Here is a 17,003-nt window from a genome sequence, read left to right on the forward strand (position 1 = left end):
GAGAAGGTCAAAGTTTAGGGCCCAGCATTCAGTATTGCCCCTTTCCTTTTAGGATCCGTTGTTATTAAAATAGGGTGCACTGGGAGAGGTTTAATGCTTGGCCAGTTTCCCCTCCCTCCTCTCAAGTCACACTGTCCCTCTGTTTTCTCAGGGAGCTGTCTTTTAGGAATATTATTTTCCATAACCCTTCAGTCTGCTTCCCGTCCTTTTGTGCTTACAGAGAGGAGACTATGAACTGCCTGGTCCCCAAGGTCTCAGGGGACCTGAGGAGGCTCTGGTAGCCTAGAGGATGTGTTCAGTCTCCTGCGCTCTTCCTTTCTCACTGCCCACCCAGGAACCCCTCACAGCATGAATTATGCCTGATACTCTTTGACTCTGGATCTCTATGAAATCATAGATGCCCAGGAAAGGAGGGGTCCTTAGAGAGCATGCAGTCTGCCACCTCCCTGGGTGCTTTGGAGAGGATGTGTGTTAGACAACAGATGTGGGTCTGAGGTGGCTTCCTGATATTCCACCTACAGTTTGTAGGAAGATTCCAGCAAGGCCTGAGATCTGGCAGATATCTGCTGAGTGATTTGCAATAGTTATCAGTTAAGCTATATAAATCAAGGTGGGAATATTCTCTGTGCCACTGGAATTAGTCTATTTGGCAGTCTTCTCTGCAGATCCCCATGACAGAAGTGATGACCTCCACCTCATCCAATTCCAAATCTTCTGGTCTGTGGTATTCTCTGCTCTGCAGGATGTTCAGAATATTACTGAACTGAAAGTGCCCTAAGCCTAAGTTCACATCCCACTCCCTATCCCCAAACAGTACCTGACTACCTAGAATGTAGCTGAAAGGGTCATAAAGGGTGCGGAGAAGGGCCTGCCGAGAACACCCTGGGTGCACTCCACTTTAACCCCACTTGTTTCAGAACCTGTATGTCCCTTCACATCCAGTTCTGGGGAGACCGAGGCCCAGACAAGCAGGAACCTGCCCTGGTTCACATAGTAAACTGACTGTGATTCCTAATCTGGCCCTGTTACCTTAACCACATTCCAGGCCAGGGACTAACTATATAGGGTGGAGTCCCTGCTCCATTTCAGGAAATGGGATTGTTGATTTTTCATTTACATAAAAATGAAAAATAAATACCAGATGTTTGAAAGCATATTACAACTCATCTTGTGGGAGCTAAAAGTACATTCTGAAAAAAACGAAATTAAAAAATCCACAAAGTATCCTCTCTCTCTCTCTCTCTCTCTCTCTCTCTCTCTCTCTCTCTCTCTCTGTGCCTCTCTCTCTCTACACACACACACACACACACACACACACACACACACACACACTATCTCATTGTTTCTTCTTCAGGGAGCAGCTGTGAAGGAAATTGGGGGAGGGGCCAGACACAAGGTCCCATCTTTGTATTTCATACAGAGCTAAGCTTTTAGGCCAGCCTTCCTGAACTGTAGGGGGTGTGGCATGCATGACAAGTCAACATCAATGACCCAGTGGAAGCTTATAAAATAATGGGTGAAGCCAGTCACAAAGACAAGCACCTCAGTTTGGGTGTTTCTGCATGTGGAAACTGCCTTCGTCTTGATTTTTTAAAAAGGTATGTACTATAGCTTTAATTTTCACTTATGATAAATAATGCTTAAAATAGAGACAGATTGATTTTCCATTGCCCCTTTTTGCTATAAAGTATAACTACCACTGATCAAAAGCTTGTGCAGTGCCTTTACAGACTTGATCTCATTTTTCCGCAAACTTACAAGGTAGTATGTATAATTAGTGCCACTTCGAAGGTGAGAAAACAAAGTTTCAAATGTGCTAAGCAGCTGGCCTATGAGAAGACCAAGCCCAGGGACAACTCACCCCAATGTCTTCTCTTTCCCTATGCCCTCCTCTACGAAATGAGACAATAGGAATTAATTATATGAGGAAAAATGCATCAGCAATATGGTACAAAATATTTTGTTCAAAGATGCAGTTCTTGTTAGACTCAGGGCTAAATGAGTTTTTAAGACCTATTTACCTGCAGAAACATGGTTTATTTTATCATTTGAGTCTCAAACTCTCATCCTTAATGTTCTTCAGTTCCTTGAGATCAGATTTATGTCCAGAATGACACCCAGGTACTCTTGGGAGACTGGAACTTAAATTCTGGCTTTACAATTTACCAGGAAGTAACCTGGACAAATTTACCTCATTGGGTACAGGGAGAATATCAGCACAGATTGCTTCCAGATGATATGGTACAGAGATTCAGTGCAGACAGGCTCAGACACGGAGGCCAGGTTTCCCAGGAAGATGTTTGATGAATGTGAGCAGCAATTCTTCCAGTTAGTATCCCAGGGTACCTTAGAAGAACTACTTTTAAATTATTTAATATTCAGTTTACAATAATATTTAAATTTTATTTATTTATTTATTTATTTATTTATTTATTTATTTTGGTACGGAGATTAAACCCCATGGTTCTTCACTACTGAACTACATCCCAAGAGACAGGGCCTCGCTAAGTTGCCTAGGCTGTCCTGGAACTTGTGATCCTCCTGTTTCAACCTCCCAAATTGCTGGATTACAGGGAAGTGCCAGAGTGCCCAGCTTAAATTATATTTATTTTTAGAAATAAACTTCTCATTAGAATAATCTTCCTATGGGTATCAGAAGGAGATGCAAAAACATACATGCCATAAATAATTTGTGTTTTACCCAAGTTCATGCATATTTGTTACCAACACAGTCAGTATTAGGGAATGCGAATGGAAGGAGCATGGAAAACCATGCTGGATGCTATCAGCCCTTCCTTCCTCCCTTGAGAAGTTTTAACCACAGGAATAAAGCTCCTGCAACCAAAAGTCTTTGGAAGAGATGCGATCAAGGGGAGTTATTCTCTTTCTGAAATCCTCCTACAGAGCTCAAGAGTGTTTCAGCCCACAAGAGAACTTTTTGTATTAAGACATTTGTCATAATAAGATAGGAAACTGACTTTTGTCACAGTTGCATAGTGAAGTGGGACTCTCCAGGTCACAGAGGCAAGCAAGCCTAAGGTGGTAGGAAAAAGAGAGTATGGTTCAGGGGCTACAGGTGGAGAGCTGGACACAGGGCCATGTTCCAGTTCTGCCCTTGGCTGGGCCTCAGTTTCCCCATCTGCACATCTGGCAGGGAGGTGCTGGGTCCTGTCCAGTCTTGGGGACCTTATAAAATGTGGATATGTATGTCAGAAGTAAAAGTCCATTGCTCTGGGCAAGGTCCTTTGCCTGGGCTTCTGGGTAGCTCTCCTGAGGTTCCAAGAATCTCTTGAAAATGGATGCAAACATTTGTGGGTTTAGGCCAGAAATCCACAAACCCTCCAACTTCCAGAAGGTTAGAAGACAGGAGTTATTTACACAGTGGTGGAAGCTGATGGGAAACGGAGCCTCAAAGACTAAGGGAGGTGGTCCTGCTGCAGGCTTGCTCTAGAGAGACTCAGCAGCCACCCCTCCCATCCCACCCCAGCTGGCAGCTTTCGCTCATTACATAACTGTTCTTTTGAAAACCAGGCAACAAAAAGCTCCAGAAGAAAAGCTATTGATTATTAAAGTTATTTGGAGGTTTAGAGACTCATAATAAAGTGGTTATAATTATTCCTGTATGACACATCCTTTTAAATGTACAAATCTGAGAACATTTTGCTTGCATTGACTCAGTTGTCTTCATCGCAGGGAGAAAGGCAGAGAGCTGGAAATAGCTCATGCAGCTACAGGCAGGGAGTCAGGAGGAAGGGAACAGAACTGAAGCAAACCAGTAAGGAAGCAGGGAGGAGATCCAGAGGCCCAGAGTTCGGACACAGGGAAGCCAGCGCTCCTCCCCCTCCTCAAAGCCAGCCTCTGCTGCTGGAAGACCCTTTGGTGAAATGTTTGGTGCACAGTTTCACAACAGCTGACAGTCCTTCTCTGGTTAGATGCCCATCTTCTGTGAAAAATATCCTCAACATAAAATTTAGGAAATAGGATTCTGTTTCCACCCTCCATAACTAGCATTTTTTTTGAACATGTACTCTGTGTAAGACACTGTCTTCAGTACTCTCCCTATATATCTCACTTAATTCTCACACAAATTCACTAGATAGGCTTGATTATTATTCCTACTTTATAGGCCAAAGAAAGTAAGGCATAATTTGGACACAATTATATTTGGTAGGTGGCAAAGTCAGAATCCAAACCAGGTCAGAGTAGCCCTGGGTCCCTGGAAGCTGCTCCCTGTAAGATTTCCAGGCCATTCTTGGGTTGGTAGAACAGCCAGCCTGGTAAGATTGGGGCAGGCAAGGTGCATGGGATGAGGGGACATTTCCCTTATGAATCTCGTAGGACACTAATGTTGTGCCATGGTTTTGTTGTTTTGTTTTTTTCCTTCCACAGGCTGTTCGAAGGCTTCAAGCTTCCCCTCTGTTTATCCCCCCATACATGTTGTTTCTGTTCATTCAACAAGTACCTACTGAGCCTGACGCTTTGAGGTCCTAGGGATGATTCTAAAGAGAATCAGGCATTCTGCCCACCCTGGAAACGCATAATGAGGTGGGGGTGGGGTGCAAATCCATCCAGTACGCTCTAATACAGGCAGGAGGTGTGTGCTTGGAGGTCCATGACTGGGCAGAAGGTCTCAGCTGTGGACAATCAGGAGGCTTCCCTGAAGGATGCAGCTCAGGGGGTGGATGAGGGGAGGGCCACCTGCTGAGGGACCAGCCTCAGCCCTTGTGTGTCCCTGGAGGCTCCAGCTGCTCTGTTTCCCACAATTCCAGGCTCCCTCTGCATCTGCCTGCCCCAAGATGGTCACAATGCTGTTGCTGCTTTCTGCGCTTCTGGGCCTCTTCTCCGCCGCTGAAGGACAGACGTTCCATCTTGGGAAATGTCCGACTCCTCCAGTGCAGGAGAACTTTGACGTGTATAAGGTGTGGTAAAAGGCTAACCTCCCATTTCTTCTGCTATGTCCTATTTGAATAAGCATTCTACAGATTCAGTTGTATTATTCTGCTTCAATCTCCAAAGCAAGATTTGGAACAAGTATTTATCTTACTTTGGGCTTTGCCAAAGCCAACTTTGAGGCTAGGACAGGATGGGGAGTTTTTGACCCATGATTCCAGGAATCACATGTGGGAAAGGGCATGTGGAAAGTGATCCTCAGATGGCAGAGAAGCAATAAAAGGTGAACAACAGTGTTCCTGTCTTGTTGGCGATCCTCTGAGAAAATCAATAGAATGCACCTCGACTTGTCCCGTGCATGGATCCAGCAGGTCATAGGAGCTCCCATGGCATTGGCCAGGCTCTCTGGGAGAGAGACGTAAATGTCAGGGAGGGGCTGGCAGTGTGTGTGATTGTCCAATGGCTAAAGAGAACTGGAGTGGGGCTGGTATGATATGGGTGGGGCATTGACTGTGGTGCTAAGTACTATTATTCCTGTTCTACAGAGAGGCTCCCTCCCAGGGAACACAGCTAACAAATACAAAACCCAACTTTCCAAAGGGTAGGAAACTCAAGCATTACTCAAACAGGACCTAGGAAAGACCAGAACTCCCCAAGGGGATTTCTTGTTACCTTCACTTAAAAGATACTAATAAAACCAGCTCCCCCATAAATAGTCTTTCTTCCTGGGATGGGGGCAGAGGGAGCAGCAGAGAGAGGCAGCTAGCTCAGGAGACTGAGGCAGGATGTTCGCAAGTTCAAAAGCCAGTCTCAGCAACTTAGCAAGGCCCTAAGCAACTTAGTGAGACCCTGTCTCGAAATGAAATATAAAAATGGGTTGGGGATGTGGCTCAGCAGTTGAGGGCCCCTGGGTTCAATCCCTGGTACTGCCCCCCCAAAACTACACACTTGGTGTGAGTAATGCTGAAGTAACCACCAGTTGCTGACACCTCAGCATCAATGAGTGTTGGGACCTAGCAGGAATGGTTTAGGTCAAGGTGAGGGAAGAGCTTGAAGCATGAGGGGGGTGGGCAACAGCACCATCAGCAGGCCTGACAGAGCTCCCACAGGTGAGGTAGGAAGAGGAAATGGACCTTGAAGTCTACATTGACTTGTTCCACTAATATTTTAAGGGCTGATCTCTTTGTTCATAGAACCCTGGCAGACTACAAAGAAGCTTTACAGAAAGATCCAGGAAATTTGAGTTACCTTTCAGTTTTGGGATAAAAATTTCAAGACACTCTGACAATTATAATTGATCTATATTTACAAAAGTCCTTTAAGTACTGAAACAGAATTTCTAAAATAAAGATTTTATTGAGATTAATTCAAAAATATCATTCAAGTTTTAAAAGCATTTTTTCCACTTTTAGTGGTTTTTTTAATTATATTCACGATCACCCAACCATCACCACAAACAATTTTAGAATGTTTTCATCATTCCCCCACCCAAAACTCCTGACCCATTAATGGTTATGTTTCCTTTCTCCCCAGCTTTTCCTCCCCAGGCAACAAATAATCTATTTTCTGTCTCTGTGAATTTGCCTATTCTGGGCATTGCACAGAAATGGAATCATACTCTATGTTGTCTTTTGTGACTGATTTCTTAACATATTTTCAAGATTCATTCTTGTTGCAGCATGTATCAGTATTCCATTTCTTTTATTGCCAAATAATATGCTATTTTGTGGCTTACGCCTTGTTTTATTTGTTCATCATTTGAGTTGTTTTCCTTTTTATTATTACCAGATGTATGATTTGCAAATATTTTTTCCCATTCTGTGGAATTTTTCACTTTATTGATGTGCCCTTTGAAACACAAAGGTTTCTGTATTACTGAAATCCAATCTGTCTACTTTCTTCTTTTGTTGCTTTTGGTTTTGGTGTCATACCTAAAAATCCATTGCCTAATCCAAGATTATACAGATTTATTCTGATATTTTCTTTGGAACATTTTATAGTTTACTCTTACATTTAAGTCTGACTCATTTTAAGTTAAATTTTGTGTGTAGTGTGATGTAAGGTCCAACTTCATTCTTTTGCATGTAGATTTTTAGTTGTCCCAGCATGGTTAGTTGAAAATACTGTTAATTCCCCTATTGACTAGTCTTAGTATCCTTATGGAAAGTCACTTGACCATATATGCAAGTGTTTATTTCTGGACTCTCAATTCTAATCTATTGGTCTACATGTCTGCATTTATGCTAGTACCACCCAGTCTTGATTGCTATAGTTGTTGTTGTTTCGTTTTGTTTTTGTTTTTGTTTTTGTTAAAACTGGAAATTTAACCCAAAGCATTGTACCTTTCTATCCCTTTTGATTTTTATTTGAGACAGTGTCTCTAAATTGTCAAAGCTGGCCTCAAACTTGTGATCCTCTTGTCTCAGCTTCCCAGGTTGCTGGGATTACAGGTGTGCACCATCATGCCCAGGTACTATAGCTTTGTAGTAAGTTTTGGAATGAGAATGTATAAGTTCTCCAACTTTACTTTTATGACTATTCTGTGTGCCTTGTATTTTTATGTAAATTTTAGGATCAGCTTATCAATTTAGGCAGAGAAGCCATACAGATTGCATAGATAATAAAGAGTAATTTGAAGAGTATTGCTATTTAACAATATTAAATATTTTGATTCATGAACATAGACTATGTTTTCACTTAGAAATTTGATTTGACAATATTTTGTAGTTTTCAGAGTATATGTTTTGTATATCTTTGGGTAAATTTATACTTAAATATTTTATTCTTTTCATGTTATTTTAAATGGAACTTTCTTAATTTCACTTGCAAATTATTCATAGCAAACATACAAATACATTTGATTTTGACAAATTGATCTTATATCTGTTCACCTTGCTGAACTCATCAGTTGAAAAGTTAATTTTTTAAAGATTCCTTAGGATTTTCTATATACAAGAATATGTCACCTATAAACAGAGATAATTTTACTTTTCTTTTTTTCTAGGATTCTTTTTAAACATTGAATTCTCTTTATATAGACAGAGAAACTGTGACCCAAAAAAATTAAGAGGACTTCACAGAAATAATATGAAATCATGCAAGCATAACACGAAAATTAATTTCTCATCTCTGAACTTCTTTTCTGGAGAATCATGCTTCCTTAGTTTTAATCGTGGAGCTTTGAAGTCAGTTGGACCATGATAGAATTATTTTAAATGTACTAAGAGATGAGAATGCCTATGAAACCAGTTGACCTTATTCATTGGTTCTTTAAATGATTGTCGAGTGATTTTAATTGAAAGGTGTGGTTTAATAAATGGTGGGAAATTTATGGTCATAAATGTGGGCGTGTATTTGAGCAGAGAGCCATGTGACTGAAGCAATAGTGCCACCTGTTTGCAGTATGCTCTCTTTTCATGTTCTGACTTTTTGAAGGTTAGTTCAATCTCTTTAATTTAGTTAATACGTTCTTAAATTTCTAAAATAATTTCAGTGAATATTTTGACTAGGTAAATATATTCACATGGTTCAAAATTTTTAAATTCCTAAAGAGCATACAGGAAAAGTTTCCCATCTGCCCTTGTGCCTCTGTTTCCCTTTCCAGGAGCAACCAGTAAAAACTATGTGTTATGTTTATCTTTTTGGAGATAATATATATATGCAAACAAAAAAATGTATAAAATTGTGATAGGCAGAATAATGATTTCCAAAGATGCCATGCCCAAATCCCTGAAGCCCATGCATATGTTACTTTCATGGAAAAAGGGATTGCAGATGCAACTAAATAATGACCTAGAGATGGCCAGATTAGTCTGGAGATCCAGGTGGAACCAATCTAATCACATAACGCCTTAGCAGCAGAGAGTTTCTGAGCCGTGGTCAGAAAGGTTTGCTGAAGGAATAAGACTGAGAACAGCCGTGGAAGGATTTGACCTGCTTTAGCTGGCTTTGAAAATGGATGAAGGGGGTTCCAAGCCTAGGAATGCAGGCAACCTCTATACCCTGGAAAAGGCGAGGAAATCCATTCTCCCTGGAGTCTCCAGAAAGAAATGTTTCCAACATCTTGATTTAGCCAGTGAGACTAGGATCAGACTTCTGGCTTACAAAACTATAAGATAATAAATCTGTGTTTTAAAATTGTTGTAATTTATTGTAGCAACAACAGAAAGCCAATATAATAAGCTCTCCCCCTCATTTTTATTCAAAAAGTAGTTAAATATGCACACCATTTTGCACCTGGCTCTTTTTTAAATTAAATACCTCTCAGAGATCATTGCATATAACTCTTTTAAAAGAGGATCATAAAATTCCATGGGTGGATACCCCACCACTCATTCATCCAGCCCCTTAGGACTGCTTCCTGTCTTTTATTGTTACAAATGGTACTGCAATGAATAACTTATACATACATCATTTTTTTTAAATAGCAGGAGTGAAATTCCTGGGCCAACGAGTATATGTATTTTTAGTTTTGCTGGATAGTGCCAAACTGTCCTCTGCAGAGGGTGTAAATTAGTTCAGTCTCTATGCAAGATGGGCCTGAAAGCAGGAGAGTGCCTTTTCCCCTACCCCCTCTTGGGCACAGGGGCTTCCTTAAAGTCAATGGAGTGTACGTGAAAAGGATTCATGTCTTACAACTCCTGAGCACCTGCCAGGAGGCTTTGTGACCAACTCCCTGTTCAGGGTCATTCAAGGAAAGAGGACCAACTCTGGAGTGTTCATGTCCCACAGCCAACACATCTGCCTTTGTACAAAATTCGAAGATATCTTGTAGAATCATGAAATATTTGAGATGAAAGGTGCTTTCCATCATCCAGACCAAAACCTTTTATAGAGTTTAAAATTTCACTCAGATTTTGGCCAAGTAGGACAGACACTGAGAACATATCTAAATAAAGAGCCCTTTAGGAATAGAATGTAGTATTCAACCAGAGTCCGCACATCCGATGTGCTTGTTCTCATTTGAATCAATATCTTGCTCAGTTGGTGCTGGGAACAATGCAGCCCATTTTTGCCTGGTTTCCCCAGGAAAGAGCTTTGCTTCTGGAGACAACAATGGGGAAGAGCTCGCAGATCTCCAGAGAGCTACAGGGTTTTGCTCTGCTTGTTGTCTCTGCAGTATCTTGGAAGATGGTACGAAATTGAGAAGATCCCAGTGAGCTTTGAGAAAGGAAACTGCATCCAAGCCAACTACTCACTAATGGAAAACGGAAAAATCAAAGTGCTAAACCAGGAGTTAAGGTAAGTGATGGTGCATATCCGGAGCCAGGCCAGGGCACTGTCCTGGAGTGGCCCGTGCTCATGCTGTCAGACGCAGGGGGTTGGGACCATCTCTGGGGCCAGGCAGGGACATTTAGGACTAGAATACACTCATCTCTTTCCTTAACCACTTGCTGGGCACCTGTTGGATGCCAGACACTGGGAGAGACATGGGGACTCTGGAGTAACCCAAAGTGTCAGCATCCCTCCCCTAGTGGCAAAATGGAAATTCCAGTAGCAAAGGATATTGGGACCACCTGTCTGACCTCCAAAGCAAGAGAGATACCTTTTCTTTACCAGTTACTGACAGGGCATCCACCTTTGCTCAAATACTTCCAGAAAGTGCCCATTTTTTGCCTTCTGTCAGTGTTTATCCCATCTTTAGGCAGCTTTGCCTATTCGAAAACTCCTTTACTTATTAAGCAAAAATCATATACTTGTGCATATATATATATATATATATATATATATATATATATATATATACTCCAGGTTATATAAACAGGATATCCTAGAGAAATGTACATTTCTATTACTGAGGGTTTCTAACATTGATATTTGATCCAAAGATTTACACTTTGGAAAGCAAACATAAACTTAAGAGCCCCAGGAAGAAATCCATACCTATCCTCCATTGAAAAATACTAGCACCAACAAACAGATTTAAGCATTTCCTATGTGGAAGGCACTATTTTATGTATGTGTACACATTGCACATATGTGTGTCTGTCTAAAAATAAATATATATTCATTTAATTCCCATAACAACTCTGAAGTAGGCACTATTATTAGCCTCCTTTTTATGGATAAGAAAACTTAGGTACAGAGAGGTAAAGTAACTTGTCCAAGGGCCACACAGCTGATAAGTGATGAAACACATTTGAACCAGGAGAAATGAAATGGGGAAGATAATACAAGACACAGATGAAAGAAGGGCTAGGGATGAAGGGCTGTCCTTCTTGTTCTCTAGAGGATCTGAGAAATGTTTCACCTCCAAGAAATCAACCATAACCCAACCCAGAAGTGCCTGGGCTCACAAAGGCCTTCTTCAGTCATTCCAGCCTCCATTAACCTTCCCGTGAGCCAGGACCCAGCCCTGACTCCCTGACCTGCAGAAACCAGAGAAGCAAAATAGGGATCTTGAGGGCCTCAAAGAAAACTCCAGCTCCTCTCAGAGCCCTCCTGTGGGAACTGAGGTACAGATAGATGCCCAGAGAACTCACAGGAGTTTTACAGCCCCATATAAGTCACCTGCCCCTCACCATAATGAAATTCCTGAGGCAATTAACTTATAAAAATTTTTTTAAAAATTATTTTGGCTCATGGTTCTGTAGGTTCCAGTTCAAGATCTAAGTGGCCCTGTTCTTTGGGCCTCTGGTGAGGGTGACGTATCATGGAGGGAGTGTGTGGCAGAGTGAACTATTCACTTCAGAAGCCAGGAAGCAAAAAAAAAAGAGACAGGAAGAGATCAGGGTTCCACAGTCTCTTCAAAGACATGTGTCCATTAACCTAAGGACCTCCCACTAGGCCACACCTCCAACACCTCCCAATAGCCACCCTGGGGGCCAAGCCTTGAACACATGGACCTTTGGGGGACACTTTCCTAAACCATAGCAGGCCCCAAAGTTGTTATGACCTCACTTTAAATATTTTGCCCCATTTTAAGACCAAGAGTCAGACAATGACTCTTCGCCTCTAGGGTTGCATTTAAGACACAGAACCCATGGAGCAAAGTTTTGTAGTTCAGTAAAATGGTATAGTTTCTCCTTCCAAGAGGACTGCAGAATGGGGGTAGCCATGGCAGGGGTCTCAGCCAGAATCAGGGAAACTGAAGGCCAAAACAGCTGATACAGCATTGGAATATGAAGGACTCAGACTTCAGAATTTGGCTGCCTGATTTCAAATCCTTGTTCTTCCATTTAGTATGTGATCTGGGATTAGCAAGGGTCTTTCTTCAGGCAATAATAATAGCATCTACCTCCATGGGGCTGTTTGAGCATTAAATGATGTGGCATCTATGAAGCTCTTAGAACTGTGTGGGGCACATAGCAATCATTTAATAAACATAATGTCTTGTGTTGAGGCTGCTGCTACATCCTTGAAAATACCAATTCATTTTCCCATGAATGAACTGTGAGTTTGTGATCAGAGACCAGTGATTTTGAAACTGTTCTGGAACAAAACGTGAATGATGGTAAAAGGACAGGAGTGTATTGGGAAGAGCCTGGTGTGTTGCTAAGTTACCATCCACAGATAGAAAGAGACTAGGTTCCCCAGTTGCCTTAGTTCCAGGTGAGAGAGCAGGGCATGGTCTCTGGCCCTACGTGGTGACAAGCAGACAATGCTACAGGAGTATCGGAGTACATGTCCCAGTCTCCCTTGCCCTTCACTTATTGTCTGATGTCTAAGACATCCATCCCCACTAACCATCTCACTAACCTACTTGCTCTTTAATACATAAACTACTCTAATTTTAGTCTGCCTGCCCTCCTCGAGGACTGATGAACGGGCAGCTGCTCTGCCAGATCCCTGATGCCTGAGAACCCTCCCTTTTCTGTCCCCCGTCTCCTCTTCCCTCTCTCCCCCAGTTTCATTCACAGGCCATTGGGAGAAATGGGGCAGGTCCCTTCAAAAGGGTGGAAGTGTTTCATTCAATCCAAGGCCATCACTTTTAAGATATGCCACCATTTTATATGCCACTAAGAAAGAAATGACACTGCCAATTATAAGCATCAGGCGGTATCAATTGTAAGATGGGCATTTCTCTGAGATCTGGGCTTACCTGAGAATTACCGAGGCAAGTCAGTGTCTCCTGGCAACCTGCTTTACCTGCCCGTAGTGTCACTTAGACATTTGCTGAACTGGATGGAGTTTCAGGCCCCCTGATGGTACAGAGTGTCACATGACATCACTGAGGTCCCAAGGGAAAAAAGCTTGTGGAACCCCAGACTCCCTCCCATTTTGCATTATTTTCAGTGATCGAGTTCGTCATTTGTAAAGAAGTGAATCTTTGTTTGGTGGGTTGCTTGCTTTGTGCTCTCTTTCTGTTGTACTCCTGTTCTGTTTGGATCCTGGGAGAGGAACGGGCCTGAAAGGCAGACAGTTCAAAAGGAGTAAGAGGTCCTAACACACTCTCCAGTCAGGCATTTCCACTGTTGCTTCTTATCACTCCACCACGGTCTGCCATCACTTGGTCTCAGACAGTCACAGAAGAAAGGGCAGGAAACATTGCCAGGATCTAGCCGCCTTCTGAGAGCCTCACATCAGAAAGCACCATGTTGGCCGCCATGGTCCTTAATAGCACAGATCCTGCATTTTTTGATTTTTTGGTTTTTAATGAGTTGTCTGTCCTTTATTTCCTTTTACCCTTTCTTTCTTCCTTTCTTTTAAACTCACTGCAGAAATGATGGAACCGTGAATCAAATTGAAGGTGAAGCCACCCAGATCAACATCACAGAGCCTGCAAAACTGGGAGTTAAGTTTTACCAGTGTAAGTATCCACTTCTCTCAGAAGGTTTCAGAGACGGGAGATATGCAAATTGGAGGCTAGAGCCCTGGGTTGGAATGCTCTGGTCACATCTGATTGTCATCCATAATGGCTGGATACATAATAATTTCTTGAGCACCTACTGTATGCCATGCACTGGGATAGGCCCCTAGGATGCAATGCAGACAGAGTACATTCTAGTGTGGATAGTGAAAAGTATACAGGAAACTATGAAACTATATCTGTGAAACTATGGCCGATGTTCCAGTAGATAAGGCTCAAATGGAAAAATAATAGGGTAGAAGCAGCCGGAGACCCCATCCATTCTTATTTCTCAGGGGAAACTGAGGTCTACAAAGAAGTAAATGTTAGCAGAACAAGTGGCATTCCTAAAAGCTTGGAGGCAAGAGTCAGAGTGCGAAGGCCATTTTGAGTCCTAGCTCTGTCCCTTTCTAGTCACATTGTTGCAACTCTGAGAGATATTTAATCAGAGGCCTCTACCCTCTGAGTTCTGAGTTAACTGGGGAATGGACACAGGCAGCAGAGCAAGTGCCAGATGTGTCTCTGATGTAGATACCCTGGAGAATTCAGCTCAGATGTAGGAGGTTTTCTAAAGCTGAAAATGCTTGGGGGCCCTTCTTTCTACCTAGAGAACTGAACTGAAGTCACCAGCTGCAAAAGAAGTCATCCTCACTCTCCACCCTTGTCACCCCTCCCCTCCATATCAGTCAAGCCCCTAGAGGGGGCAGAGAGGAAGTTCTTATTTATAGACCAAGAAAGGAATGCTGGGAGGAGAAAGCATGTCTTCCCACACAGGACTAGGAGCAAATAACTTCACATGTACAAACCAGAGAGAATTGCCCAATGCCGTGAAGACCAACTGGATGGTGCAGGCTCCAGAAACTGCCAAGGGCTTTGTACATATTCATTCCTCTTCTCATTTTTACAAAGGAAGAAGTTGCAGGGCAGGAGGGCTGAGTGATGGGCAGGGACTGAGCTAATTAGCGGTAGAGTCTCCAAACTCTCAGTTGAGAGTTGTCCCATAACATGATTGGAAAGTGATGGGAGATGGGAGTGAAGGTTCAATCTCATGCGCGTGATCCTCATGAGAAAACCTGGACAGGAGTCAACTAGGGAAGATGCAGTGGATGAGATTTATTCTGGCTGGAGGGTTTAGATGTTTTGCACAGACTTGTGGGGTGCGACAGAGATTATGGGAAAGGTTGGATGTCCCAAATGAAGGGAATGGCATGAGAGATGCCTGGACACAGAAGCCTAGAGCAGGAGAGGGTACATGGAATGGGGGAGAGGCCAAGGAGACTGTTGAGTGCATGACAACACCCTCATGCGATAGGAGAGTGTTGCAGTTCCCAACGAGAAAGAAATGTGGAAGTTTCCTGTGCTGAGAAGAGATATCTGGACAAACTTGTTCTTGAGCACTAGACCCTATGACAGGATGTCCATGCCAGAGTATGTGTGGGTGGGACAGAATGCTGCACTAGAAGAGGTGGGTGGCCTCTTTTTCCAAAAATCACTCAGTGCTGACACACTCAGTCCAGCTGGGAATGTGCAAAGCAGTTGACTCTCACAGTAGATATTGGATGTAACTCTGGGTGAGTGAGGCAGGCAGGCAGGGCACCAACAGTGCTAGAAAGAAAACAGTACTCAGTTCAGGCTCCCATGGAAGTTTCTTCCAACATCTTTCTGTGAACAGAAAGCTGGTCCTCTGACCAACTCTCTTGTTTTCCTGATAACCTGCTGTGTCCTTAACCTGGACAAACTCTGTCCACCCACACAGCACCTCCTTAAGCCCGCAGCTTCTCAGATCATTCACAAGTGCTGAGTTCTGGTTTTGATCTGGCAAACAAGAATTATTTTTGACTGGAGAAGCTGGGATGCTTGGAACTCAGGAAAGTGAATCACCCCTGACTGTATGTGTGTCCACACCTTTTGTGCTTATGGGGTCAGCACACAGCTTTCTCCCACTTGACTGCATTCCACAGCTGAGCTGTGTTTTCCTTGGCTTGGACCTTGACTGTGGAGGTCAAGCTCACAGAGGAAGTTTCTAGATAGAGAGGACAAATCCACCATCTTTCCTCTTAAGGACCTGTTCATCTTGGGTTCCAACACTTAAACAGATGTTAATTAATGAATCTTTATAGGCTCTTTGGGAGAAAAAACTCATAACCTGTCATCAATTGGCTTACCATATTCTTAGGAGTAGAAGGATTTGTGAAGCTTATACAGTAAGAAAAAACAAAAATGTCAGCCTCCACCTCCTCCCTTGGGCAGGCTCTAGAGGAAGTTGGGTGGTACAGACTCAAAGCCTGGGATTCTTGGCGAAGATTCTTGACTCCACTCAGCTAGGTGGCACCTCCATGTATATTGGTGCTAAGTGCAGCTTGTCGGTCCAAAGGGTCCACCTGAACACCCTGCTACCAGAGAGGAAGGCCATAACAAAAGTTCTTAACTCTGGCTGCACATTAGAACCACTGCAGAGCCTTAAAGCAACGATCACTTGCATATCTGAGTCTGAGAAAGACAGAGGAAAGTGAGTTTAGTATCTTTCAAAGCCCCCAGACGATTCCCATGTAAAAACAGTTAAGAGCCACTGACCTAAAGAAATGGGTCCCCAAAGCCCCACCTCCCAGGCCTGGAGGTGTTTTCTCTCGCCCTGGTCCATCCTGACTCTGCCTTCTTCTCATTCTCAGTGATGCCATCATCACCGTACTGGGTCCTGGCCACCGACTACGAGAACTACGCCCTGGTGTACTCCTGTACCACCATAATCTGGCTTTTTTCACATGGATCATGTTTGGATCTTGGGAAGAAACCCTTATCTCCCCCAAGAAACTGTGACCTATCTAAAAAATATCCTGACTTCTAATAACATCAACATTGAGAAAATGACGAAGACAGATCAGGTGAACTGCCCCGAGTTCCTGTGAGGAGGCTCCCAAGGGAAGCTGCGTGTATCCCGGGTTACTTCTTTGGCTTTGCTTTCCCCCATCCCTCCCCACCCCTCCCCTCATAAAGACAAAGCAACCATCCATGACAAGCCACTGCAAATACCAGAAGGGAAGTTTGACTGCAGAAACCAATGGAAGGAAACTCATGGAAAGCTGGCCCACGCACTGCCATGCCCCACCCTGTCGCCTTGCTAGCCCAATAATAAACTTGTTGCTGACCCACTGTGCTTACAGTGGATTCTGAATTGGATTGATTATTGTGGGATTTTCACTGTAAACTTATATTTATCAGTGATAGAGCATTTGTCCAGCATGTGTAAGACCCTGAGTTTAATCTCCAGAATTCCCAGGACTAGGGGTTGTGGGTGGGGAATACATACACACACACAAAGAAAGAG

General features: G+C 43.0%; 1 protein-coding gene across 1 annotated transcript; it reads left to right on the plus strand.

Annotated features, from left to right (window-relative positions):
• Positions 1-1,442: 1,442 nt before the first annotated feature.
• On the plus strand, positions 1,443-16,677 carry LOC306671066 (apolipoprotein D-like). Its single transcript, XM_079156277.1, is given in 6 exon segments — positions 1,443-1,598; positions 4,770-4,919; positions 10,010-10,131; positions 13,551-13,639; positions 16,348-16,433; positions 16,435-16,677. Coding segments are annotated over 5 exon segments (570 nt in total). The 5' UTR covers positions 1,443-1,598; positions 4,770-4,796; the 3' UTR covers positions 16,585-16,677.
• Positions 16,678-17,003: the final 326 nt, after the last annotated feature.

Source organism: Sciurus vulgaris (genome assembly GCF_902686455.1).
Source record: "Sciurus vulgaris genome assembly, chromosome: 10".
NCBI classification, from domain to species: Eukaryota; Metazoa; Chordata; class Mammalia; order Rodentia; family Sciuridae; genus Sciurus; species Sciurus vulgaris.